General features: G+C 39.4%; 2 protein-coding genes across 4 annotated transcripts; one reads left to right on the top strand and one right to left on the bottom strand.

Moving 5' to 3' along the window:
* ccr6b (chemokine (C-C motif) receptor 6b) lies at nt 1–12,601 on the bottom strand. Of its 3 annotated transcripts, XM_066684822.1 has the most exons (4): nt 11,558–12,601; nt 11,263–11,304; nt 6,116–6,192; nt 1–1,595 (listed from the first exon to the last, which is right to left on the bottom strand). In XM_066684822.1, exon 4 carries the CDS (start codon nt 1,579–1,581, stop codon nt 484–486), a length of 1,098 nt encoding a protein of 365 aa, XP_066540919.1. In that variant the 5' UTR covers nt 1,582–1,595; nt 6,116–6,192; nt 11,263–11,304; nt 11,558–12,601; the 3' UTR covers nt 1–483. The 3 variants fall into 3 exon arrangements, with proteins under 3 accessions (XP_066540919.1, XP_066540911.1, XP_066540903.1); XM_066684814.1 differs by lacking the exon at nt 11,263–11,304; XM_066684806.1 differs by lacking the exons at nt 11,263–11,304; nt 11,558–12,601 and having other exon boundaries at nt 6,116–6,649.
* On the top strand, nt 11,610–23,145 carry LOC136678033 (G-protein coupled receptor family C group 6 member A-like). The gene is made up of 7 exons (XM_066655844.1): nt 11,610–11,658; nt 13,936–14,143; nt 17,116–17,404; nt 17,698–18,429; nt 18,524–18,736; nt 18,977–19,094; nt 22,058–23,145. Exons 1-7 carry the CDS (start codon nt 11,610–11,612, stop codon nt 23,143–23,145), a joined length of 2,697 nt encoding a protein of 898 aa, XP_066511941.1.
* The last annotated feature ends 3,662 nt before the right edge of the window (nt 23,146–26,807 follow it).

The raw sequence follows: 26,807 nt of genomic DNA, 5'->3' as shown, positions 1-26,807 counted from the left end.
TTTTAAAAGGCGCCATATGTACACCATGTGAGAACAGGAAAAAAATATGTACACAAAATGTTATCCAAGTTCTATCACCTAAATTACATCACTGACAGAGTTTGGAGATTTAAACACCATTACACTAAATATATCTGCTTGTATACATTCTCTAAAATAAAGTCACACATGTTCTTCAGTTGTACATAAGGTAAGCATAATATTGTGTATATTTAATAACAAATTATATATTTAATAACGAAAAATATGGAACTTTAGACAGTCAGTTATTTCAGTCCATCTCTTAAAGTGTCTGGGTTTTTAAAACATCTTTTCGTAATGGTTATGTACAGTAAACGCTTAAGTGCATATGGTTGAGAAATTCTCTTAGAATGCAGGACTTCAGCATGAATTTGCATGCCAACTGCAAAGGTAGAATAGCAGTTTTATATTTACCACTTCATAAGGACTGTGAGAAGGCTCATGGCACTCTTATGTAATGCATTAAATTGTGAATGAGGAAGGGTTTTCATGGTTGACTCCAGCTCCAGACTTCTGAACTGGAATGTAGAGTTCTGATGTTTGTTGGGAGGATCGTGCTGAGGAGAAGTATCTTTTCCCTAAGCACCACAAGTCTTCCATTATCTTATAGAAATGATTCCTAAACTTGACACCGATGAAGGCATAGAGGATGGGGTTGAGGCAGCAGTGGAGGTAGGCCAAACTCTTGGTTATAGACAAAGCCAAGAGGATTCTCTGCTCCTCTTTACAGTCTCTCGTTTTGAACAGATTGTTAGTATGGACCAGGGTGAGGATGTTGTAGGGGAGATGGCAAAGGATGAACACCACCACCACTGCCAAAACTACACGCACAGCCTTGTGCCTCTGGTAATTCCTGGCGCTGAGCAGAGTCAGCAGGATTTTGCAGTAACAAAAGCCCATCACAAGCATCGGTATGAAGAAGCCCACAGTGACCTGTGTACTGGGCACCAGGATTTTCACCCACAATGCTGTCTCATGTTCCTCAAAGAAGAAGCCACACTCTGCATCTGCGATATCATCAAGGTGTTCCTCATACCGACTGTAATATATGAATGTTGGCATGGACAGTGCGATGGCGAGTAGCCAAATTATGAAGCAGATGGTCCGGCTGTATATCTGGGCCTTGGTGCGAATGGCGATGGAACGGCTCGCTTTAACAATGGCTACATAGCGGTCTCCACTGATGCAGGCCAACAGGAGCATGCTGCTGTACAGGTTGATGCTGTAGGTTCCCATCAATAGTTTACAGGCCCATTTGCCCATGCTCCAGCTGTACTTTTCATTGTATATGATCAGTGGCAGAGCAATGACCAAGAGGAGATCTGCCAAGGCCACGTTGACCAGGTAGATATCAGTCATAGTCTTGGCCTTTCTATAGAAAGCGTATGTGATCAGGACCAAAATATTGCCCATCAGTCCAAGGCCACAAATTAAGGAGTAGACATAGGTTTGTATTGCCATCTGTTGCTCATGGTTGTGTTTCAGATCACATAGCATGCCTGTGTCTCCCTCAGAGTAATCATCAGTATATTCACTAGAATTAATAAAAGCATAATCCATCTTCAACCAACAACCTATAAAGGAAGAATGAAATAGGTATTATTTCTATTGAAGTACACTGAATGAAATATTAAATTGCTGAATTTTCATGGCCATGTGCAATACATAATAGTCTGAATTTAAGAATGAATGCTCTGTTAGATCACTACATTACGTAAGACCAGTTTGATTTTATGCCCTCGACTAGACACAGCATCCTGGTCATTTCATTTCTTAGAAGAAACCAGAACACACACCCCTTCCCTAGAATGAGATCCAGTACTGAAAGTTTCTTGGAAAAAATCAATATAATGCATAAAATACTTTGCTAAAGCTACAGGTCACCATTTCCCAAAACCTTTATAAAAAACTGAAGGTTTTGAGAGAATATTAACTGGGACAGGATGTAAAATGAACACAATAAGAAAGGCCTTGTTTATATTAGCAGGGATTTTTGTAATCTTCAATCCCTCAGATAGCACTACCTCTTAAAAGAGATATGCTTCTGTGAATCACCGCTTGGGGATGCTATGACAAACCAGATTCAGTAAACCTACCAACAGTCACAAATGCAAGTAAAGACTGTATTAGAATAAGCAACTTTTATGAATGGCACTAAAGTCTCTAGGACACAGTGAAAATATGTATTGAGGTCTGAGAATTCAACAAATTGCTTGTGGAAATTGTGTTACCATAAAGTTCAAAACCTAGGGTCTGCACTCTTAAAAACAAAGGTGCTACATATGGTTCAAGTGATGTCATAAAACCACAAAATTATTGTTGATAATGTTCAAATTGGTAAAGTACCTTTACATTGAGTAGAATTTTATCAGGAAATCACATTTTTAAAGAATTTATTTGTAAATTATGGTGGAAAATAAGTATTTTGTCAATAACAAAAGTTCAACTCAATACTTTTTAATATGACGATTGTTGGGAATGAGTCTTCACCAGGTTTGCACACACTGTAGCCGGTATTTTGGCTCATTCCTCCCTGCAGATCTCCTCTAGAGCAGTGATGTATTGGGGCTGTTGCTGGGCAGCACAGACTTTCTACTCCCTCCACAAATTTTCTATGAGGTTGAGGTCTGGAGACTGGCTAGACTTTTTTACGGAGCCATTCCTTCATTGCCCGAGCGGTGTGTTTGGGATCATTATCATGCTGGAAGACCACACCATGTTCCATCTTCAGTGCTCTCACTGATGGAAGGAGGTTTTGGCTTTAAATCTAACAATACATGGCCTTATTCATTCTTCCCTTAACACGTATCAGTCGTCCTGTCCCCTTTGCAGAAAACCAGCCCTAAAGCAAGATGTTTCCACCCCCATGTTTCACAGTAGGTACGGTGTTCTTGGAATGCAACTTAGCATTCTCCTCCTCCCTCCAAATATTATGCATTGAGTTTTTACCAAAAAAGTTCTATTTTGGTTTCATCTGACCACATGCTATTCTCCCAATCCTCTTCTGGATCATCCATATGCTCTCTGGCAGACTTCAGACAGGTCTGGACATGTACTGAGTTCAGCAGGGGGACACGCCTAGCACTACAGGATTTGAGTCCCTCCCGGCGTAGTGTGTTACTGATGGTAGCCTTTGTTACCTTGGTTCCAGCTCTCTGTAGGTCATTCATCAGTTCCCTACCTGTAGTTCTGGGATTTTTGCTCACCGTTCTCGTGATCAGATTGACCCCACAGGATGAGATCTGACATGGGGATCGAGGGAGATTATCAGTGGTCTTGTATGTCTTCCATTTTCTTACAATTGCTCCTACAGTTGATTTATTCACATCAACCTGCTTGCCTATTGTAGATTCACTCTTCCAAGCCTGGTGCAGGTCTACAATTTTCTTCCTGGTGTCCTTTGGCAGCTCTTTGGTCTTGGCCATGGTTGAGTTTGGAGTCTGGCTGTTTGAGGCTGTGGACAGGTGTGTTTTATACAGATAACGAGGTCAAACATGTGCCAGTAATACAGGTAATGAGTGGAGGACAGTAAAGCTTCAGGTCTGTGAGAGCCAGAAATTTTGCTTTTTTGTGGGTGGCCATCATTTACAAATAAATTCTTCAAAAATCCTGCAATGTGATTTCCTGGATTTTTTTTTCTCATTTTGTCTCTCATAGTTAAAGTGTACCTATGATGAAAAATACAGACCTCTCTCATCTTTCTAAGTAGGAGAACTTACACAATCAGTGGCTGACTTAATACTTTTTTGCCCCACTGTAGTTCTTCACACTTTTTAGAAAACAACTTTTTTTAAGGCAAATGAAAATGAATTGTACGGGATGTTATAGGTTTTGAAAGAAGATATTTTCTCTTGTGACAAAATGTTCACACTTGACCATAGTTTAAACTCTAGCTGTAAACATACAACAGCCCCAAACTTCCATGAAATCCTTGTGTACAGAGTACAGACATAATTGCTCTCCACATTATTGACCAAATCTGTATTAAATGACAAATACATTGGCTAAGCTTTGCTGATTCTTCATGCTGTATAAGAGATAGAAGACTTCTTGGTATTTCATGCTTTAAAGCTAGTAAACAATTCTGTGTATTGGATAGTGGTGGCGTAATTGTAGTCTGTTGCCATGCAATTGTGGTACATTTTAAAAGCCATGTTTGACTACGCTATGAAAACTGTGTTTGTTTCATGTATTGGCTGATTTTAGCTGGGATAACTCCCCTGAAATCCCCGCTATGGACATGAAAAGGCTGTTGTGTCTTACTTTCCTTTTCAGAGATACTATGTGTGACAGTTACTTAGAAATATGTCCTAGATTGCTGATTACCGCTGTCAAACATCAAACGTTATAGTATTCCTAGGACAAAGCTTCAAAATTCTAATAGATTTCCACAATGTTATATAATAATGTTAATAATGTGAATATGTTAAATAAAGTGGCTGTATAGCTTTCACAACTGACATTCATGCAAACGTTTTACTCAGATGCTTTACTCTCACTTCAGGAGCCATTCAAAGTAGTTTATTAAGGTTAGGTCTCTACAATTACATCTATTTAATTAATTATATTGGTTTAGTAATAGTTTAGATGTTACTGGGTTACAGCAAAGTATCTGAGGTTTATTTACAAGAGTGTGTCCCCGAATTAACGGATTAGTGTTATTAATCAACTTGTACAATGATTCTTTTTTGTCATGCTTGGTCAGATTTGATCATTTTGACATATCTTTATTTCTTCAGCGTATCTCTACACTTTTGGTATAAGTGTGTGTGCATTTGGGAGGAATAGTATAACATGAATATATAAAAGACAGGAATTGTTTGCAACCATGCAGTGAACAGTGTTTTGTTTAAAGTATTTGACACTTCTCTCAGCATGAAGATCAGCATAAAGTGATTTGCAACCACCTACTTAGGCTTGCAAAGGTTGTGCCTTTGAGTTACACCTGACTGAAGACAGCACAGTGGTATAACAGCTGTCACCCACACACAGCTTTAGGGTCCTGTGGTATTGGGTTAAAACCCTGCCTCGTATCACTGTTTGTAAGATGTGGTGTGTTCTCCTTGTGTATGTGTGGGTTTCCCACAGTCCAAAAACGCATGCTGGTTGGTTGAAAAACTGCCCGTAGGTGTGATATTTTGAGTGAATGTCTGTGTGTGTGGTGCCCTTTGACTTGGGGTGTTCCTCGGTATGTGTTCTTATGTTCTCATGACATTTCCTAATGCCATCTTCCACTGCTGAAGTTACATTCCAGAACAGAAACTCTTCCCAGGCATGCTCCTCTCAAGAACACACTCTTCTACTGAGCACATGTCCATTCGTTGTGTTCTTGGTATTGAGAAACAGCCATGGTCACGTTTTCATTTAACAGCTTATTTACAGGAAAATTCCAAAAACATTTAATCATGTTTATATTGTTAAAAGCCATTCAGAGGAAACTGATATGAAATACTTCATTCCAGATTAATCTAACCTGTATGAACTCTTTAAAGTAGTGGTAATGAAAACCAGATGTTGGATGATTTTTATATATAATACGTCCCCAAAATCCACCTGGAAATACATTAGTTTGAAATGGCATTTTTGAAATATATGCGAGGTAGACTGTTATATGCAGGGAATTTGAGGTAAAAATGTCCACTATTTTACGTTAAATAACAAAAAAAAACTCTTTTAATTTCATTGGTTGTTTTGCAAAGTACATAAAACACCTAAGTTTAAGTGTCGCCGTCACATCTGTCATCATCTCTTTAAAAAATTCAATTTGGTGCATGTCTCTACATTAAACTATTATCTACGAATGCTTTATTTAATTAAAGCTGTATATGATACCTTGGTTTCCTTAGACCTCCAGGACTGTTGTTCTGTCTTGTTACAGATATTTTTGATATTTATTTAAACACAAAGTGTATCAAATGTTCATTTAAGCCCCTCAGACTTTTTTTTTCTTTCCTTGCACCAATTTGTTCATTTTCATTGTATGTTTATCTTCGTTTTCTGTACAGAAAACCACTGAATTGACTGAAAACAAAGTAACAGGACATGTACACGTAGCTTGGTTATTACTTGAAGAACAAAAAACAAGGTACAGTACCTGGGCAATGCGTCACCAGTGCAGAGGTTCTTATCTTCAGTTCTGGTTCCAGGTGTATGAGTTCAGCCTGAGGACACCTGGGAAATGAATGCGTTGTGAGAGATGTTGTTGTAGTGATGTAGGACCTGCTGGTCTTGTTCATAAACACACAGCTGTAACCGTTTTTTTTTTTCTCTCTCTGTTCCTTCTCTTAGGCACTTTTATCTGTCGAGGCTCGCTGGGCTTTACCTGTGCTGACATCATAGTAGTTATCTGTAATCATCCATTCCCTGTCTTTTTGTACATGAGACAGATCCCATGCCAGATACATTTTACCTAATTACAACTATAAAGCATTTTGTCAAACAGTTATATCTATAGATCTATAGATTACTTATGTATTTGACATACAAAACAGATGGATACAATCCCAAACCTCACCAAAACAACAACAACAGCAAAAAAGCTCAACAGTGGAATCTCCCTCACTAATTCAGTATATGTAGTCTCACTTAACAGAAGAAAAGGTTGTTCCTCTTCATTATTCTGTTCATGTTATCTTGCACTGTTCCTCTTTTCAGTAATAAGATACATTCTCATTTAGCCCTTTACTGGATTATTGGATTATTTTTTAGGTTATATACAGATTAACAGAATTATATCTGAACATCTGAATAGCTTCTGATTCTTTTTACATTGATCAACCATAACATTATGACCACCTCTTTGTTACTACATTCACTGTCCATTCTCTTATCTCCACCGACCAGACAGGAGCACTTTGTGGCTCTAAAATTACAGACTGTAGTCCTTTTCTTGCTCTGCATTCCTTGTTTGCTCCCTTTCACCCTGTTCTTCAAAGTCAGGATCCCCACAGGGCAGGTATGATTTGGGTGGTGGGTCGTTCACAGCACCGCAGTGACACTGATGTGGTGGTGGAGTTCTGTGTTAGTGTGTGTTGCACTGGTACAAGCGGATCAGACACAGCAGTGCTGCTGGAGTTTTTAAACACTGTGTCTACTCTATTAGACGCACCTACCTACAGGTCCACCCTGTAGATGTAAAGTCAGAGACAGTAGCACATCTGTTGCTGCAGTTGGTGTTGGTCGTCCTCTAGTACTTCATCAGTGCACATATGCAGGACGCCACCCACAGGACGTTGTTGGCAGGATCATTTAGGTTGGTGATTTAATCTCACTCCAGGAGTGACAGTGAGGAGTTTAAAAACTCAAGCAGCCCTGCTGTCTGGTCCACACTTATCAGTGCAACACACTACCTAAACACCACCGCGTCACAAGTTAACGCAAAGGTTTGGTTGCAGTTGTTGCTGCTAAGGGTGGCCCAACCAGTTATTAGCTTTAGGTGGCAAACACTTTTTCACACAGGGCCATGTAGGTTTGGATTTTTTTTCTCCCTTAATAATAAAAACTTTAATTTAAAATCTGCATTTTGTGTTTACTTATGTTGTCTTTGACTGATATTTAAACACTTTTTCACACCACTGTATATCGGCAGGCCACCGACCAGCATGTGAGAGGGACATACGCAGACACAGGTAGAATAGACAACACTTCACAGACCTGAGGCAATAATTAACCCAGGAGCCAGAGTCACTTGCTGTGTGGCAGTGACATTATCTGTTGTTGAACACATGGCATTCTTATAGATGCTGCTATGTAAAATCCCTAATAGCTGCACCGCCCCCTTGTGGTGATTTTATTTCTTAATGTATTTATTTTTTTTAATGAGGACACTGCACTGTGTTTCTGAACACCTATTTCCTGCCTGTTCTGGGCAGTTCCCCTTGCCTCGTTTGTGCTCCTCCATCGAGTTAGATGCTGGATCTTCATTGGGTTGTGACTATAGAAAATGTTCAACTAAATTTATTTTATTTATTTATTTCATAATTTATAATGAGGGGCGGCACGGTGGTGTAGCAGGTAGTGTCGCAGTCACTCAGCTCCAGGGACCTGGAGGGTGTGGGTTCGATTCCTGCTCCGGGTGACTGTCTGTGAGGAGTTGGTGTGTTCTCCCTGTGTCCATGTGGGTTTCCTCCGGGTGCTCCAGTTTCCTCCCACAGTCCAAAAACACACATTGGTAGGTGGATTGGCGACTCAAAAAGTGTCCATAGGTGTGAGTGTGTGTGTCTGTGTTGCCCTGTGAAGGACTGGTGCCCCCTCCAGGGTGTATTCCTGACTTGCGCCCAATGATTCCAGGTAGGCTCTGGACCCACCGTGACCCTGAATTGGATAAGCAGTTACAGATAATGAATGAATGAATAATTTATAATGAATTTATTGTGCTTTTGACTATCATCTTTCCTCGGTAGAAATGCCCACATATGTAGGTTGTCTGCACAGGCTTTCATTAATACAGTACATAGACTGTTTGGGCCAGGTTCGCCTTTGCCTCTCTCTCTCTCTCTCTCTCTCTCTCTCTCAGCCGTAGCTGCTCCTACACAGAGAAGGCGTTTTTCATAGGTCATGACCTATACTTATCCAATCAGCAGCCAGAGTTGTCTGTGTATCATTCAGTTCAGCAGCCAATGAAGCCACAGTCCTTCCTACAGAGGGTTGTTATGTAGCGTCACTCAGAGCAGAGGGTCAGTGCTAAAACACTCTGAACTACAGCTCAGCTTTTAGATAGAAATAATGTTATCACCGTGTCCTGGAGAAATACATTTCATTCTCCTTTAACACATGTACATTTTTGAAGTAATTTTTATACATTAAAATCTCATTAGATATTCTCATATAGATTATTCATTCATTATCTGTAACCCTTATCCAGTTCAGGGTCGCGGTGGGTCCAGAGCCAGAGGGCGCAAGGTGGGAATACACCCAGGAGGGGGCGCCAGTCCTTCACAGGGCAACACACACTCCACCTACCAACGTGTGTTTTTGGACTGTGGGAGGACACCAGAGCACCCGGAGGAAACCCACGCGGACACAGGGAGAACACACCAACACAGACAACAAATAAGTTTTATCTGATTTACTGCAGTCGAAAAAGATTTTCAAGTGTATACTGGTCCCCCAGCTCCTGCATTCCTTATTTTGATTTAAGAAAGTTGGCAACCCTACGCACACGAGAATGTGTAGTGAGTTTCCTGACAGTGAGTCATTTCAAGACAAAAATAAAGATAAAACATTAATTGAATGCTTGCTACAATCTTTAATTAACCAAATTGATAGCCACTGCACTAGTTGAAATAGCATTATGCAGCAGAGGAAACCTGATTATCGATAAATGTAAATTAAGCCTGCTAAAAAAGCCAGTTAAAATGTTCATGCATCAAACACTGCAGTATTTAGGGCAGACTGAATCGATGGTTATGTATTTTACGACTGTAAATTTTGCATATACTTGTATACTGTCAAGGGCAGCAGGTTAGTGTCGCAGTTGCACAGCTCCAGGGACCTGTTGGTGGTTCGAGTCCTGGTCCGAGTGACTGTCTGTAAAGAGTTTGGTGTGTTCTCCCTGTGTCTGCGTGGGTTTCCTCCCGCGGTCCATAAACACACGTTGGTAGGTGGATTGGCGACTCCAAAGTGTCCGTAGCTGTGAGTGTATGAGGAAAAGTTTGTGTGTTGCCCTATGAAGGACGGGCGCCCCCTCCAGGGTGTATTCCTTCAAGGTAGGTTCTGGACCCACTGTGACCCTGAACTGAATAAGCGTTTATATGGAGCTATATTAGGGTCAACAGTTTTGTTTTAAAAAAAAAAATTAAACTGAAAAAATGAATATTGAGATTGAACTTTGAAAAATACAACAATGTATTCAAAATTAAAATAAGTGTAGGATGATTTTTTTCAGTTTAAATAGAATTTTGATTCAATTATTAAATTTTTTTAAAATAAATAATTTATTTAATTTTTACTTTCCTATATATTGTGATATTTGATGTCTTATATTTTTCAATTGCAGATTTTGTATTTTCAGATTCAAATCTTAATTTTTTTGTTTCAAATCTTTATTTTTTGTCACAGGTCTTATTTACATTTTCAGATCCATTCAGATCCATTTATTTTCACTTTCAAATCCTTTTTTTTTTTCTTTTTTTCAGTTTTGGATCCTTTTTTCATTTTCAGACTTCTAACCCTTTTCTCGCGTGGGAGGTGCTTTAATTTAAACTGGTTCTGTTGCTCTGCATTTTCTTTTATATTCCGTATGTTTACACTGCGTTATATTTACATGTGCTTTTCTATAGCTGTGCAGTGTAGAGCAAGTATGGTATGGGATTTTTTTTGTCTGTGTAAGGAATGTAACCTCTAACATTGAAGGCCCTCCATCACAACAAGAGCTCCTAAAACACTGCCACGTTTGCCTTCTAGTTTCGCAAATTTTGCTGGAATCGTGTAGGCAATATTTTGAAAAAAAATTAAAAATTAAAGTAACAAATAAACTGCTTCAGTTGATTAATGCCAATGATTGCTCGCGTGGGGCTTTCTGAGTTGCATTGCCACCTGTTCTGATACTAATTCTGTAAAGCTGCTTTGTGACAACGACAGTTGTAAAAAGCGCTAAATAAATAAATGTTCGATTTTTTTAATAATATCTTGCAAGTTTACAATGGCAACGTTATAAGGCCTTCCTCCAGACCTACTTTTGCTTCCTCTTTCTCATGTAGACAAAAGACATAAAATTCATATTGTTATATTACTAAGACCATTGAACATGTGTATGGTGATTGTATTACGATTATGGTATTCATGAAAAAATTTAGGTAAAGTGCACAAAAAGGTGAAAAAATACAACGTCTGGATCTAGATATTCAGGACACTAAACAAGCCATCCAACTCTGACCAATACGGTTAGTTTCAGACCTTGCTACAAAATGCTTTGGCAAACTCCACTTCATAGAACTGCTCCAAACGTACTTTTACTAGCTGTAACTACATTACAAGCTTATGGCGTTGCTTTATACATATTTTTGCTCATTTTACCTGTGTGAGTGGTCTCTGGTATGGCACCAAACCTGTTTTGTGTATTCTTAACATATGATCTTAAAGCTTTTCTCTAAGTCCAAGTTTGCTAACACTTACTACTTTAAGAGCTTTTGGGTTAAGCCTTAGCCCACTTTTAAACACAAGGGCCGTGTAATCGGTATCAATAATATACAAATCCAGTATTGCAGTACTTATGTATGTTGACTGTTAAATTTCACTTACAGTGGTTGCTATTGCTCCCTCTGTATTGTATACTGTAAACAACTGAAAATGGAATGAAAAGTGGAATAAATGACTTCAATCATTAAAAAAAAGAAATCACACAAAATGCAGGTTTCAGTTTCACAGGTTTAGCCTTCATTACTTTAGCTCTGTATGTCTACTCTTTTAAGGAGTTAAATTTGTGTTGAAAATGTTACACCAAATATTTGTAAACAAACTTCTTAAAATAAAAACTTATAAAAATCAAGCTATTTATTATAAGGTTTGTAACAACTTTTTTAATGCAAAAGTTTACCTGCTGCTGTGTATGGGGAAAAAAGCTTGTTCCATTTGCGGGTGGGATGAGCATGGCTAGGTCCCAGAGGAGGTTTCAGAGTGCCCGTCTGTCCAAGATCGGTGATCACAGAAAATTCAAGGTGATCGTCTTTTTCTAAGACCCAAACCCTGGAAACCTGTGCCAGAACTCAGAAGGAAAAACATGAAGCAGACTCTGGAGAGATTGCAGAAGCAAAAGTGGATACAGAAAATCCACAAAAATGAAAGCAAAGACTGGTAAAATGCAAATGAAATGTATCACAAAAAGGGTATTGTAACGTCTTTGGTTCTGTGCTGTGTTCTGTTCAGTTTTGGTTCCTGGTTGTTTCCTTGTCATGGGATTTTCTTGCCCTCTTTGTTCCTATAGTCATGTGATTACTCCATGTTTCTAGTGTCATTTCTCCATGTGGTTCTTGTCTGGCGCCTTTTTAAAGCCCGTGTCTGTGTTTCCTAGATGTGGTCATTGTTTGCTCTCTGTGCTTCGTGTTCATGTTCATGGTCATGGTCTCCTGCACTTACCTCCGTTCCTGTTCCTCAGTCCTCGACCACCCCAGCACCCACATTATGACAGCTGTGTTTAGTGTGTTCTAAGTGATAATTTTGGGATTGTTGTCTAAATTACCCTATGGTAGAGATTTATAGCAAAGTTGTATAACTAGTGTTGATTATTGAACCTGTTGAACCAGAAAAATATTGTTTACTGTATCATGTTTCAATAAGAATATAATTGTTTAATATAAGAAGGGCATGTGTTAGGATACAAATCCAGAGGTGTCTTACACAAGGAGAAAAAATGACCATTGTTGAACTGATGGAGGCTGACCAACACCACAGACACTTTTGAAAAAGGCTATTGCCATCAAAGGAACTGTGGTAATGGACAGTTTTTAATTCATCACAGACGTCATGATGCTTTTTGGACTGTTGTATGCACTGAACTTGAAATCGAAATGTGTTCAGACCTTAAGAAACAAAGTCTTAATGCTGTAGATAGTATGTAACCTGTGTGAAAGCATTGGTTGGTTGCACCACTCTGAAACCAATAAACACAATTTACGTTGGACTTTTGTATTTACATTTTATTAATCTAAAACCATATAAAACTACTAACTGCAGTTTGTCTCCTGTAGATGGTGAAATTTAAAAAAATTGACAGAAGGAGAAGGTTTTCAGCAGAGTTGCTGTTAGATATATACATTCTTGTTGCATATGCTGGGGCTTTGAACAATGCTTCATTTCTTTACACATAACAAAAGCTGTTTTCTTCAAGTTTAATGACAAAACTAAATATTCCTTGTGCTTAATTCCGTAGGTGAGAATTTAATGGACATACATTTTGTCCATTGAAAAGGTCAGTGAGTTGTCAGAGAAAGTAGAACTATTCATTCATTGGGGCGCCAGTCCTTCACAGGGCAACACAGACACACACACACACATTCACTCACGGACACTTTTGAGTCACCAATCCACCTACCAAGGTGTGTTTTTGGACTGTGGGAGGAAACCGGAGCACCCGGAGGAAACCCACGCTGACAACACACCAACTCCTCACAGACAGTCACACGGAGCGGGAATCGAATCCACAACCTCCAGGCCCCTGAACCCGCCTTAAAGTAGAACTAATAATTAGCAAATTTGGAGAAATTGTATATATTTAAATTAATTTAAATAAAGTAAATCATATTTAAATTATGATTTATAAATGAACAATAAATAATTGCACTGTATGAATGAATAGTAAAACCACATGTAATCAATACAAACACTATTAATTTGTAGTTATTATTAGTTCCTATGTATTATTAACTTGTTAGATTGTTTTCATATACATACATATAGCCTATAGGAATCATAACATTTGCATATTTAGGAGCATGACATTAACAGAACACAAAAATGGACCAAGAGTAAAAGCCAAAGCACAGTTAGAGGCCGTTTGATTAGTCTGGGACAAGTGAGTGAGCACAGTGTTCAAGAAAACACTGGGCCAAGACCAGCCGCCAAATCTGGGCCAACTCTGAGAACTGTCAGAAAATGGCTTAGGCCCAACTTTGTGTCAGCATTCCAGTAGGTGTTAGTAATGTTGTGGCTGATCTGTGGTTTGTAAATGTGTAGTTTGTAAAAGTGAAAATGGACAAATGAATATCCCAGAATCGTAATAGAAAATCTAAACAATGTAAACAAAATTTCCCAAAATGTCATGCTGTTGTTTGCTACCACGTGACTATTGTCACAAAATGAAACTATTTTGAAGCATGTGGAGGGTTTTCTTTGGCTGTCTCACATAAAAACCAGTAGAACCACCAGATTACTCCACTATCTCTTTACCTCTCTGCAGCGGTGGATGTGATCTCTAAGGCTCTTGGTGTGAAATGTTGCTCCGTATGTATTTGCTGATCTCAGGGGTTGTAGTGCTGGTGGATATTGGGAATGCTTGTGATTATGAACTGGACAGATGTGGGGCCTGGGCTGATGGAGATGTCCAGATTGGAATTCTCAGCACTTTCTATTCTCAAGTGGAATCTCAGCCTAATCGTGTACAGCCAGACAATTACAACTGCACAGGGTGAGTTATGTCTATGTCTAAAGAATCTTTGAGTTCCTAAAAATGTATATTCATATGTATAGAGAGAAAATATGATTTGTTAAATGGAAATCTGATGAAAATCCATGAATTTCTGTTTTCAGACACGACACGCAGCGTAACAGCTGCTTTGAGTTTAGCACATGGAGTTAAAGCACAAAATCATTCAAAATGTCAACTCTGTTACTGTCAACTTATGGTGTAAAATGTCTAACAATAACATTAAATGTTCCCAAATGCATTTTAATTAAGCATTTTGCATTCTTTTACATTTATTAAGGATTCTCAACTTTGTATAGTGTAGATGTTTGGTATACCATTCCAGGTTTGAGCATGAGGGGCATGGTTCCTGATGGGGCATGAAGACCACAAAGGTGTTCAGTCTGTAGCCATTGACTAATTGACAGGATCCTGCCTAGTGTGCTCTCCTATGCTCTGGGCAAGCTGGGTTCAATACCTAGATGCACATGCATTTGCTACAACATTTACCCCATTCAAAAATATATAAATAAAACAATAATAATTTTATATTTTGGGATTATTAATAAATGAGGCTCATGTGGTTATTATTCAAGTTCATAATATATCTTTTAATATGTTCAGATGTAATGAATAATATTAAATAATTGGTTTAACAATTTAAAAGGTTTTAAAGTATTTGAGTCGTTAGTCTTTTAGCTATGGGTAGTCAACTCTTTTATTCACATCAACTGTGTTTATTTAGAGTTTTGCTTTAAAAAATGATAATTAGATATATTTTATTGTTAACAAGTTGATCAAAAGCTGTGTCACAATTACCTTTTTTACTACAATTATATACAATTACTACCACTATTTCAAGGCACATCATTCATTCTTTCAAAGCTATTTTTAGAGAAAATACACACGATTTGTGCAACTTAACAACAGATTTTTCAGAATAAATGTTTTAAATATTAAAATCAGCAAATACTGCAGTGTGTGTTTTCTGAAAATAAAAAGGTTTACTGTGTGTGTATTTAAATTATATTTGGCGGCACAGTGGCGCAGCAGGTAGTGTCACAGTCACACATCTCCAGGGACCTAGAGGTTGTGGGTTCGATTCCTGCTCTAGGTGACTGTCTGTGAGGAGTTGGTGTGTTCTCCCTCTGTCCACATGGGTTTCCTCCCACAGTCCAAAAACACACGTTAGTAGTTGGATTGGTGACTCCCCTCCAGGGTGTATTCCCTGCCTTGCGCTCAATGATTTCAGGTAGGCTCTGGACCCACCTGAACTGGATAAGCGCTTACAGATAATGAATATATATAATTTTTCTTTTTGTTCTTTCTATACTTAAAATGTATTCGGTATTCTGGAATGGGCCATTTATTTTTAAAATAATTTAAACATGTTACTAAAAGTTACATTATAAAAATACAAAGCAAAGACAAACTAGGCAAGCCTAATTTTGCCTGACCACCAATAGAGATTTAACCATTCTCACGGACTGTTTCTGCCATTTCAAAAACAGAAATGCCCAAAATACATTGTCATTGGAATACCCTTGTCATTGGAAGGTCTGGAGAAGCTTTGGAGCTTCACATCACAAAAAATGTTTACATTTGATTTTGATTATGTGATTGTGTTGTACAGAAAATGTAAAGGGCAGGACTAAAATATGCAGAAATTTAAAAAAAGAAGTACAAAGTTGTGTGCATAATATACAACACGGCCATCAGTGTTTTTCTTGTTTATTTTATTTAAAAATTAATACTAGATGATCTACCACCAAAGAAAAAAGAAGACCAAGAACATATTGTTGATTTTAAGAATAAAAATTACTTATTTATTCAGTGTAACAGGTTAGAGTAAAGCATGTGAAGTTTAAGAAGGCTGTGCACAGCTATATGGAGTTTCATAGACACACTAATGAGACATAATGTTATGCTTATTACCTATTGTTCAGACTTGGTTCATGCTGGGTTTTATGAACCAGTTTATGTCGGTGAAAATGCGCTGAACAGTTCCAAATTTAGTTTACAAACTGGAATGTGAAATATGGCTGAACTAAAAAATGACGGTGTAGTAGCACCACCAAGTTCTCTCTGTGAAATATGGCCGAACTAACAGTTACTCGTGCAAGTGTATTTCAACATTAGCAGTCAGTCAATCAGTAAGCGAAAATGCCTCTTCCAGGCAGCCTGGTATGCGATAAGGCAAAATTTCTTGAGGTGACATTTACATATTTATTTTTTTGCACTGTTACATTAACCAGCACAGTATTGCAAATGGCAGTGTCACTGTCACACAACTCCAAGTTCCTGGGAGTTCCAAGGTTCAACACCTCAAGGAGTTTGGTGTGTTCTCCCTCTGTACGTGTTTCCTCCGGGTGCTCTGGTTTCCTACAGTCCAAAAACACAAGTTGGTAGGTGGATTGGCTGTTTGAAATTATCCACAGTTGTGAATGTGTGGTGATAAGATTGGTGCCAAATGATTCTGGGTAGGCTTCAGTTCCACCATGACCCTGAAAGGGATGAAGCAGTTGCAGAAAATGAATGAATGAATTTCACAGTACATTTCTACAGTACTTCTGCTATAAAGGCTAATTCTAATATGCATTACCTGTCATAAATGCTGCTTCAGTCAGTTTTAGCTTAAAATAATACACGTAGGTGTCACAGCCTTATGAACAATGACCTACAGTAAGGTTTTACTGATATAATGATATCAGTAATGTCAGTCATGATATAACATTAACACTGGTAACCCTGACCACAGTGTATCATGGCAAGTCACAAATACATACTGTGTGATATCTGCCCTGATATGCCATTGTTAAAATAATGATTATAAAAATGGGGTCAGTTTTGTTGTTATAACAGGTTTTGCATGGGTTTTAAAAGTCTTATTTGTTCTGTTTTTCATTCTTTTTTAAAAGTGCATATATAAGTATACTTCATGTATAGAGTTCAAGTAAACCCCACTCTCTTTCTAGATTCAGTCTCGTCTCATTTGTACGGATGCTGGCTCTTATTCACACCATTGAAACCATCAATAACTCCAGCTTCCTGCCAGGGGTGAGACTGGGTTACTACATCTGCGACACCTGCAGTGATGCCTCCAAAGCCATTCAGACCACAGAGCACATGCTGTCTGAAAACGGAACGCTGTCTGTGCAGTGTGGGCTCATCCCAAAACCCAAAGTTAAAGCAATAATTGGAACACGATATTCAGAGCTGTCTCTGAGTGTAGCTCGGCTTTTGACCCTCTACATGGTGCCACAGGTAAGCTACATGAGCATTAGTGAAAGATCACTCTTTACACAATACATTTCAGACAAAATAACCATAATAGCAATTTACATTATATATTACTAATGCGTTATTATATTTAATGTCAGATTAACAGCATGTAAAACATTCACCTTTAAAAGATCAAGTTCCAATTTCTTTACCCTACCTCCCACTGTGAGAAAAACACTCATTACTATGGGTCTGAAAGTATGTTTCATTGTCAGGAAGCGTCAAACCCCTATAACCCCTCTAAATCCCTGAAACTTGTGATTGTATCTAAATAGATAAGCACATCCTCTTCAGCGGAAATCTTGAGTGACCGACTACGCTTTCCTGGCTTCGTGCGCACAGTACCCAGTGATGTACATCAGACCGAAGCACTGGCCAAACTCATGTCTCATTTTGACTGGAACTGGGTGGGTGTGGTCCATGGGGACGATGATTACGGGGAAAATGCTTTCCATGGCTTCATGGTAGATGCAGAGGCTGAAAATGTTTGCGTTGCATTCAAAAGTACTCTGCCCCACAACCTCAATTCTAAGGATATTGACATGAAGATCCAAGAGGTGGCAGATGTTATCCAAAACTCCAGAGCTAACGTTGTTTTGCTGATCTTAAAGGAGGAACTGGTGACTAAGCTTTTCACAGAAATGAGATCCAGGAATATTTCACGCACCTGGATAGCTAGCGATGCCTGGTCACTGTCCCGAGATATTGCCCAAATGGAGGGAATGGACCAAATAGGGGATATCTTTGGTTTCAATTTCATTACAGGCCCAAACCCTGGCTTTGAAGAGTATCTCCAAGAACTGACTGTTCCCCCAGGGACTGAAAACAAGTTCATAGAAGAATACCAGCAGATGGGGTACAGCAAAGACTACTTAACAGAAGCAGTGTACATTGACCAGGCCTATGGAGACAGGCTGGCTGTGTGGTCCATTGCTCATGCCCTGAAAAAGCTTCTAGAGTGTAATGAGAAGGCCTGTCCTGGGGAATTAGATTTCCCACCATGGAAGGTAAGATATATGTGGACACAGGATTGTAGTACTGTAACGCAGTAGAAAATTGATTTCTTACTAATGTTCTGATCTCACATTTGATTTTTTTCAGCTCTTACAAGAACTGAAAAATGTCAACTTTACTCTGGATGGTCAAACTTTCTACTTCAGCACATCAGGAAATTTCATTAATGGCTATGATCTGATCAACTGGGTCCAAAACAAAAGTGGAAAGAGAGATATAGTTGTGGTTGGGAGCTACAGTCTGGAGCAAAGAAAAATAAATCTCAAGAAGCCTATTGAATGGAGTAATCCTAACAATACTGTGAGTGTTAATTGTTTGAACTAGAATTTGGTAAATTGGTTAATATGGTAAATTGAAATTCACAGCTCCAGGATTCTCTGGTTCAGTCAGTGTCACTCAGGGTCAGTGTCTGTGAGGAGTTTGGTGTGTTCTACCTGTATCTGCATGCACACCTGTAGTGTGTGTGTGTCTAGAGTGTATCCCTGCCATGAAAGAATAATCAGAATATTAAAAACAAGTATTTGTTGTATATTTTTTCAGAAACCCATTTCCGTGTGCTCTGATGATTGCCTCCCTGGCACTGCAAAGAAACTCTCCAAAACGTCCTGCTGCTTTAACTGCACACTTTGTTTAGAAGGCACCTACTCCAATGGCACAAGTGAGTACTACATATTGTAGAATGTCATTGTAAATTTAAACTTAATTTTGAAATATTCAAACTCATATATAGCACAGTGGTACAGATCAGTCCCTTGGCTGGATGAAGCTTCGCCTTGCATTGGAGGAAGTTCAACTACTGCAAAATTGACTAAAGTTAAATCTAAGTCAACAAGTGTCTGCGTTCACAGAGCAGGGGAAAGTGGCCCAAATCTGATTATTTGCTTTTCTCACTACATCTGACACCCAAACTGACACACGTGCGATAGGACAGTGCTTTCGTTTCGTACAAGACGCTTATCTTTGGACTGAAGGAATGAGACTGAACTGGTTCACTGTGATGTAACGCAAAATACCCTAGTTATAGTTCCAAATGAGCAAAAAATTTCCCAGGTCTCTCACAAACACAAGATCTTTAAAGGAAAAGGAAGCAAGCGCAGACAAAATGAGTTTTATATTTCCTTGATCCTCATATAAGAAGCTTCATGCCAATATGAACAATATAAAACTGATATAAAACCACGTAGAAATAAGCTCCTCTCGTGTTTGTTTTATAAAAACACCTTAATACAAATTTCCACAAGATTTATTTTCTCATAAAGAAGAGAGACCATAACCTGGATTAAGACATTTCAAATGTTTTTCTTTTCCCAATATGTTTTACAAAATGAAAAATGATTTGACCAGTGTGTTTCCATGTCCTAAACACCTCAAACTAAAACAAAAACTATAGTCCGGAGACCACTCTAAACGGCCGAAGTGAGGTAAATGTAACATGAATTCTGATCTGTAACATGATCTGATGTTAATATGATTTCAATACCACATATGAAGGTAGCAGGGGTGGCACGGTGGTGCAGAGGGTAGTGTTGCAGTCACACAGCTCCAGGGACCTGGAGGTTGTGGGTTCGATTCCCGCTCCCGGGTGATTGTCTATGGGGAGTGTAGTGTGTTCTGCGTGGATTTCCTCTGGGTGACTGTCTGTGAGGAGTGTGGTGTGTTCTCCCCGTGTCCGTGTGGGTTTCCTCCAGGTGCTCCGGTTTCCTCCCACAGTCCAAAAACATGTGTTGGTAGGTGGATTGGCGACTCAAAAGTGTCCGTAGGTGTGAGTGAATGTATGTGTGTGTGTGTGTGTGTTGCCCTGTGAAGGACTGGCGCCCCCTCCAGGGTGTATTCCCGCCTTATGTGCCCAATGATTCCAGGTAGGCTCTGGACCCACCGCGACCCTGAACTAGATAAGCGCTTACAGATAATGAATGAATATGAAAGTGCCCCAAATCTGATTTTGAAAAGTCAGATGCAAGGTCATTTCTGCTGTTCACACAGCCACACAAATGACACATCTGTCATTTGTGATGAAGAAGCATGGGATTTTTGGCCAATTTTACATGTTGTGTGAACATAGCTAGCTAATGACTTTATGTTTTTTGGGATGCATAAGATGAAATTAAAGGAGTTAGGCTATGTCAGGCTTGACAGTAGGATATCAGGGGGATACCAGAGCACGCACCACCAGTTGTCGTTCAAAAAGAAGGCCAGGTTCACTTGTTTGAATGTGAAGAGGAGTGACTTGTATGGTACTCTAAAGGGAAATAAAGAGGAAAGACAACAGAAGAAAACAAGAGAAAATGAAAACAAAATAAGAGAGAGCTGGAAACAGAACAGAAAAGTTTGTAGGCAAAACCAACTCTTCATTCCCATTTGTGTTCTTTCAAAAGTTCAATATCTTTTAAGGTGGAATGGTATATTTGAGTAATCAGCCTGCTGTAGCTTGCTCGGGGTAGAAGTATAAGTATTTTTATTCAGATTGAATTACCACAGAAACTAATTTGTAACTTTGTGCTATTTAGTTTTGTACTACTTTCTGTATGCATTTATTTTCATGCAGTCAGTGGTCTGGATTCAGCTCTAGCTCATGAAATTTAATAGCAACAGCAAAAACAGGTCAATGTTACCTACTAATGGAGCAGGAATAAAGCAATATCCTAATCTCTGTTCAATTGTTTTTGAGGTCCCTCCACCGTCCAAGCACTTCAGAATGTCATTTCTCAGCCATGCCTGAGGGGCAACAGAGGGAGAGAACTCCTGAGCCATTTTGGACCAAGACATTTGCTGTTTGGTCATGCATTCATGTAGACAATCACCTGCGTCATGAACATAACTGTTCACATGCGCTTGTAACTGGAGGTTTCCATTAGAGTGCAGACCAAAGACACAGGTTATTGTGGACTTGTGGGTTCAAACACAGCCTTCTTAAAATTATCCACAATTGTGATGCGGCTCACTACCCCTACTGTTTACATGTGTACAGCACCTTGCTTTTTTTTCTGAGGACATGCACAACAACGTACCAAATGGATGAAAGATTTGCGAGGTAGCTAGGGTGACCAGACGTCCTCTTTTTTTTAGACTTAAAAAAACATCCGGGATTTTGTTTTTCTAGAGCTTACATAGTATTTCGAGAAGCGTTTCGTTCACAAACTAGTCCCGCCCTCCCCTACTCTGATTGGTTCGCTTGAGTGAGAAGGGGGAGTGGTGAAATAGCCTAAAATCTTCTGATTGGACGGTCTGACTGTAGAGCTACCGTTATTGGTCGATAACCTTCTCTCTAAACATTTAATTGGTCAGTCTGCACGTCAGTAGTCCTTGTTTACGTCAGGCAAAGCTCATGTACCTACCCTCATCTCCTAAAAGCACAAATAGGTCCAGCTAAGCATACAACAGCAGCGAGGAGCACGAGTTAATTTCTTTCGTATCCTAAAACTTAATGGCTAATATGACTAGAGAAGAGTTATCCCAGCTCTTGCTAGCTAGCCTGTTACACTAATGTTTTAGCCAACCAAAGGCTGCTTCTGCCAAGGTTGTCCAGTCCGGAGCTTTTGCTGCAAGACCGCTAAATGTCATTGCCTCATTTACTACATAGTTAAGCAATTATCTCTGTAAAAATTCTTATCTCTATTACAGATCTTCAAAACTGTTTTCCATGTGAAGATGGGACATGGTCCCTGAAGGGATGGACAGCCTGCAAGCCAAAGAATGAGGTCTTCTGGGAGTGGAATAAGGTCCAAGCTATCGTTCTTCTGGTATTTATTATAATAGGGTTTCTCCTTTTGTTTATAAACCTGATCATCTACTGTCTCTATCGACAAAGTCCTGTCATTAAACAGGCTGGCGGCCACATATACATCCTCATTATGGCAGGGTTAGCTTTAAGTTTTATAAGTGTCATACTCTTCATTGGAAAGCCCACTGTGCCTATATGCATGGCCCGACAGGTCCTCTATGCCTTAGGGTTCACGCTCACCGTTTCATGCATCCTGGTAAAAGCCCTGAGGACTTTCCTGGCATTCCTTCCTCAGTATCGCCAGCACAGTGTCAAGAAGTTTTACAAGCCACCTGCAATAATCTTCTGCGGAACATTCATTCAAGTCCTCATCTGCATCTTCTGGCTGATCTTTGATTCTCCTGCTGTGGAGACAGTGGAATCCAACCAGAGCATGGATATCATTTTTCAGTGTAAAGAAGGCTCTGGCGTTGGCTTTGCAATTATGCTTGGTTACATTGCACTGCTAGCTCTCATCTGCTTTGTGTTGGCTTTTAAGGGGAGAAAAGTTCCTCATCGATTTAACGAGACCGGACACATTATCCTAAGTATGCTGATATACCTGTTTGTATGGGTCTGTTTCGCTCCGATTTATGCCACTAAGATACCAGAGCGCTACTCCATTCAGGCTGCAGCCATCTTGGTGTCAACATACAGCATTATTTTCTGCCACTTTACACCCAAGTGGTACATGGCTCTCTGTAAAAAGAAGGAGGAAGTTACTACGGAGGCCTATATGACACAAGCATGTATTGCCAAAATTACAGTGAACGCAGGCCACCCTGTCTTTCCTCAGTTAAGGCCCGTGTCCTCAAAGACTGCTCTCATAACCTCGCCATCAAAGAGCACTATAAGTTCAATTGATACTACTGATTGCACAACAGAATCTCCAGCATACTTTTTCATTCAGCCCTCTGTACGGAAAAGGTTTCACAGAAGATCTATATAATAGACACCAAATCTATGTACCTAGCAGTGGCGGATGCTGGTCTTTCAAGGAGGGGAAGCTCAATTACGGCCTACATCATAAAATGTGTCGGTTTATTTATACGTAAATTCTACCCTCCGTTCCTTTTCAAGAAAATGATCTGTGACCCTGTCGTACCAACAAGGCGTCTTTTCCAGGGACTTGACTAGTGTGCTATCAATGGCCAGCAGAGCCATTGGCTGCTTAAATGGCCAGCAGAGCCATAGGCTGCTTAAACGGCCTTGGCCCATGTGAAGTGTGTCCGCCTGTGACTGCTTTGTGACGGTGGAGGGGCTCAGCAGCACCCGCTAGAAACTGCGATATAAGTCAGAAAGAGTGATAGAAGTCAGTCTCCAAACACAAGCAGCTACAAAAAAAACCACCAGAAATAGAAGCTCGATTTGTCGCTAGTCGTTTTTAACAAAGAAAATGCCGCTAAGAGGTTTAAGAAAGTCTCCGGTTCGACTCAGAACAGAATAAAAATTAATGCTCCCACGGATATTTACACCAAAGGATCGCTGATTCGCTCATTTCGCTGTCAATTAAAAAGGGATTCAGCCTCAGACAGATCATCCAATCATCATGCAGAAGCTGAGCGTCCAGGCCAGCCGAGGCCTGCCCACTGCCCCTTAGACCCCCAGATACGCTGAGCGCCCGATGGGCGGTACAAAGCCCAGCTGTATCCAATCACTCGTCTCGTTTCGCTGCACTTCGCTGCTTCGCTATTGAACTCTGTGGACGCTGTTTAAAGCACTGAAGCTGTGGAAATGATTGAGAGGAAAGCTGTGTCTTTACCAGTGATAAGAAGCTGATTCTGAACAAAAGTTGAGGGCGTTGTAGTGCATATTTATTCAATGACATGTACACACAACAGTACATATTTGATCACTTATTTTTTGACATTTTAGGGGAAGCTGAGCTTCCCTTGCAGTTTTAGAGCAATCGCCTCTCGTACCTAGAGTACTGATTTGCAGCAAATAAAGATTCTGAAAATTGTTTACTACTAAACTGTATATTGTTGATACCACATAGTTAGAGTAATATTCTTCAAGTATACACTTGAGAAAGGTGATATTTGCATGTGAAATACGTGTGTATATATATATTCCAATGAATCTGATAGAATCATATGCCAAAGCTAAATGCATTAAAGCTGTTCCTCTGAGGGTTCCATCCCAGTGTGAGGTGAAGGAACTTCCCTAGTTAAAGTTACATTTTTTTTCCTGTTGTATTGTGACTCGTGTGTTTCCTTGTGATAGCTTGATCCTCGGTGTTTAAATAAAGATGATGAACAAATATATATATATATATATATATATATATATATATATATATATATATGTGTGTGTGTGTGTGTGTGTGTGTGTGTGTTAAAGTCCAGTTTCAAACCTAATGTACACACGTCAGGCTGGCTCAAGGAAAGAGTCAAATGCAGTGATATAATATCACACTGAAGAAATATTCATCTGCGGTTTGAACGCGGAGAGTCTTATGTCTCGGCGCTGGAATTTCGGCTCTTTTTGGGGAGCCGACTCTTTCGGCTCCTAAATGGCTCTTTGTTTTATCACTTATTTCCACTGGTACAGAACAATATTACCTACATTTTACATCACTATATGGACAAAATATTATTATTCAATATTAAAAATAATAAGTAGTCTTGCAACGGCCAATTGTTTTTATGGCTGTCTTGTAATAACTCACTGATTGCACTCACACATTCAATTGTATAAATAGCTGGATTTTTATTTAAACACCTTAATAAAAAATCACTTGTAATCTGTGAAGTATAGCCAATGGAACCCAGAAGGTAGGTATTAGAAAATAGCTTATTAAATTAAATAATCATCCATTTCTGGGTAATAAAATAAACAAATACTCTGCAAAGAGCAAAACAGCAGCATTCAACGGTAGTGATTAAAACAACAATTTAACATTTTCTTCAACTATTTTTTGGAAGGCAGATTGGCATTCAGGAAAACCAAGCGTCTCCGCTTGGAGGGTTAGAGGGTTGGAACTTGCTTGTTGTTCTCTGATTGGTTGAAGGACAAGCCTTAGAAAAAAATGGCTCGGTCTTAGACGGGAACCGGCTCTCTTCGTTCACTTACAAGAGCCGGCTCTTTGAACCGGTTCGTTCGCACATCACTAACTGGGAGATCGACTGCCTGTGAGTGCTTTGGGATGGGGAGGGAGAATATGGAGAGAGATTAGTCTCAGAATACTGTACAAATGTGTAAATGTTAATCCACAATTTAAACATAAGTCACAAATATGTTTCCCTATTCACAAATGAATACATCTCAATCTGTGTCTCGCGGTCTGTAATTTGTACAAATACAGTTAAATTCATAAATACATGTGGTTTTCATAGATATATCATAATTTTATATCCTCAGTAGAAAGGGGAGTTGGTTCATTATCTTACACCGTTGGTTTATTATCGTTGAAAGCCTGTTATTTTCTGTCATTTTCATATCAAACTACAAAACTGAAGTCCTGTATTAAAGCGAATTGTTTACACCAGAAAGCTCATGATCATGACAGAAACTGACGAATTGACCTTTTAACTGTGTTTTTTAAACGTTCCTAAAAGCAAGCACCACATTTTATCACCCACTTGATAAATGACCAGCCCAGTAAACAAGAAACGTCCCTGGACGTTCAAAATGGGTCTAAAAGTAGTCTGTCCGTCAAGGACATATTTTAAACGTCAATGGACGTCCATAATCCATCTTAATAAGTTAGTTATGAAGTGGTGACCAATCAATAACGTCAGTGGACGTCCACAATGCGTTTTATACAAGTAATTTATTTCGGGACCAATTATTAACGTCAGTGGACGTCCAAAATACGTCTAATAGTCGTCTTTTCAATCTCTTTTCAACTTTCATTTTCAACCTTAAGAGAACGTTGATTTGTCATTACGTTGTTTCAACGTTTACTGGGAGAGCTTTGCTGGGATCCAGACATTTAGCTAGTTATGTAAAGTTAATGTTAAACAGAAAAGCTGCGCAGATTTAACTTGATTAACTCTTCAGAAGGTAATAACGGTCATGTGTGACCGTGTATTTGTGTCGTGACAGGAACAGAAGAGACAACTTTCAGATTTGTAAAGAAGTGCAGAAATGAAAGGCTCCTTTGGCACAGAAACGCTTCCAAATACGAAGATGAGACTAAGATAACTTAACTCAACTACTTTCAACACATTTCTGTCCGAGGCTCCAGTAAACCACTGTGGTTTAGATCGGAACTCGGATGAAAACTGTGTTTAAAGCGTAGTGATGTAAACAACACAAGAAGGTGCGCGTGGCGAAGTGTATCGCATTTCTGCTCTCAGCTCCGACCCCTTGAACACTAGATCCCTCGCGCCCCTTGTGCTCACCCACAACGTCATCAAAGTGCACACTTCAAGGAAGGGAAAAGAGCTTATTGTAGGAATTGGGACGGGGGAAGTCTGTGGACGGCAATATCCCGGACATTTTTGGCGATTTTTGGCGCATTCTTTAGGTCCCGAAAAGAGGACGTCTGATCCCCCTAGTGTAAAAGCTTTTTTCATTTTTGAGGCAGCGATATATATAAGCGACACTAATGTATAAAGATTGTACATTATATAGTGGTACAAAATAGACACAATACTGTCTGGA

This window comes from Hoplias malabaricus, chromosome 1 (genome assembly GCF_029633855.1).
Source record: "Hoplias malabaricus isolate fHopMal1 chromosome 1, fHopMal1.hap1, whole genome shotgun sequence".
Taxonomy (NCBI): Eukaryota; Metazoa; Chordata; class Actinopteri; order Characiformes; family Erythrinidae; genus Hoplias; species Hoplias malabaricus.
The sequence above is the reverse complement of the archived record's forward strand: the minus strand, read 5'-3'. Positions and strand labels throughout refer to the sequence as shown.

Excerpts from the sequence above, each read along its gene's own strand:
- ccr6b (XM_066684806.1), bottom strand. The coding sequence starts at position 6,257 with ATGAACAAGACCAGCAGGTCCTACATCACTACAACAACATCTCTCACA. Across the intron at positions 1,596-6,115 it reads ACTGGTGACGCATTGCCCAG|GTTGTTGGTTGAAGATGGAT; the intron begins GTACTGTACCTT and ends CTTCCTTTATAG.
- LOC136678033 (XM_066655844.1), top strand. The coding sequence starts at position 11,610 with ATGGCTAGGTCCCAGAGGAGGTTTCAGAGTGCCCGTCTGTCCAAGATC. Across the intron at positions 11,659-13,935 it reads TGCCCGTCTGTCCAAGATCG|GCTCTTGGTGTGAAATGTTG; the intron begins GTGATCACAGAA and ends GTGATCTCTAAG. Across the intron at positions 19,095-22,057 it reads CACCTACTCCAATGGCACAA|ATCTTCAAAACTGTTTTCCA; the intron begins GTGAGTACTACA and ends TCTCTATTACAG.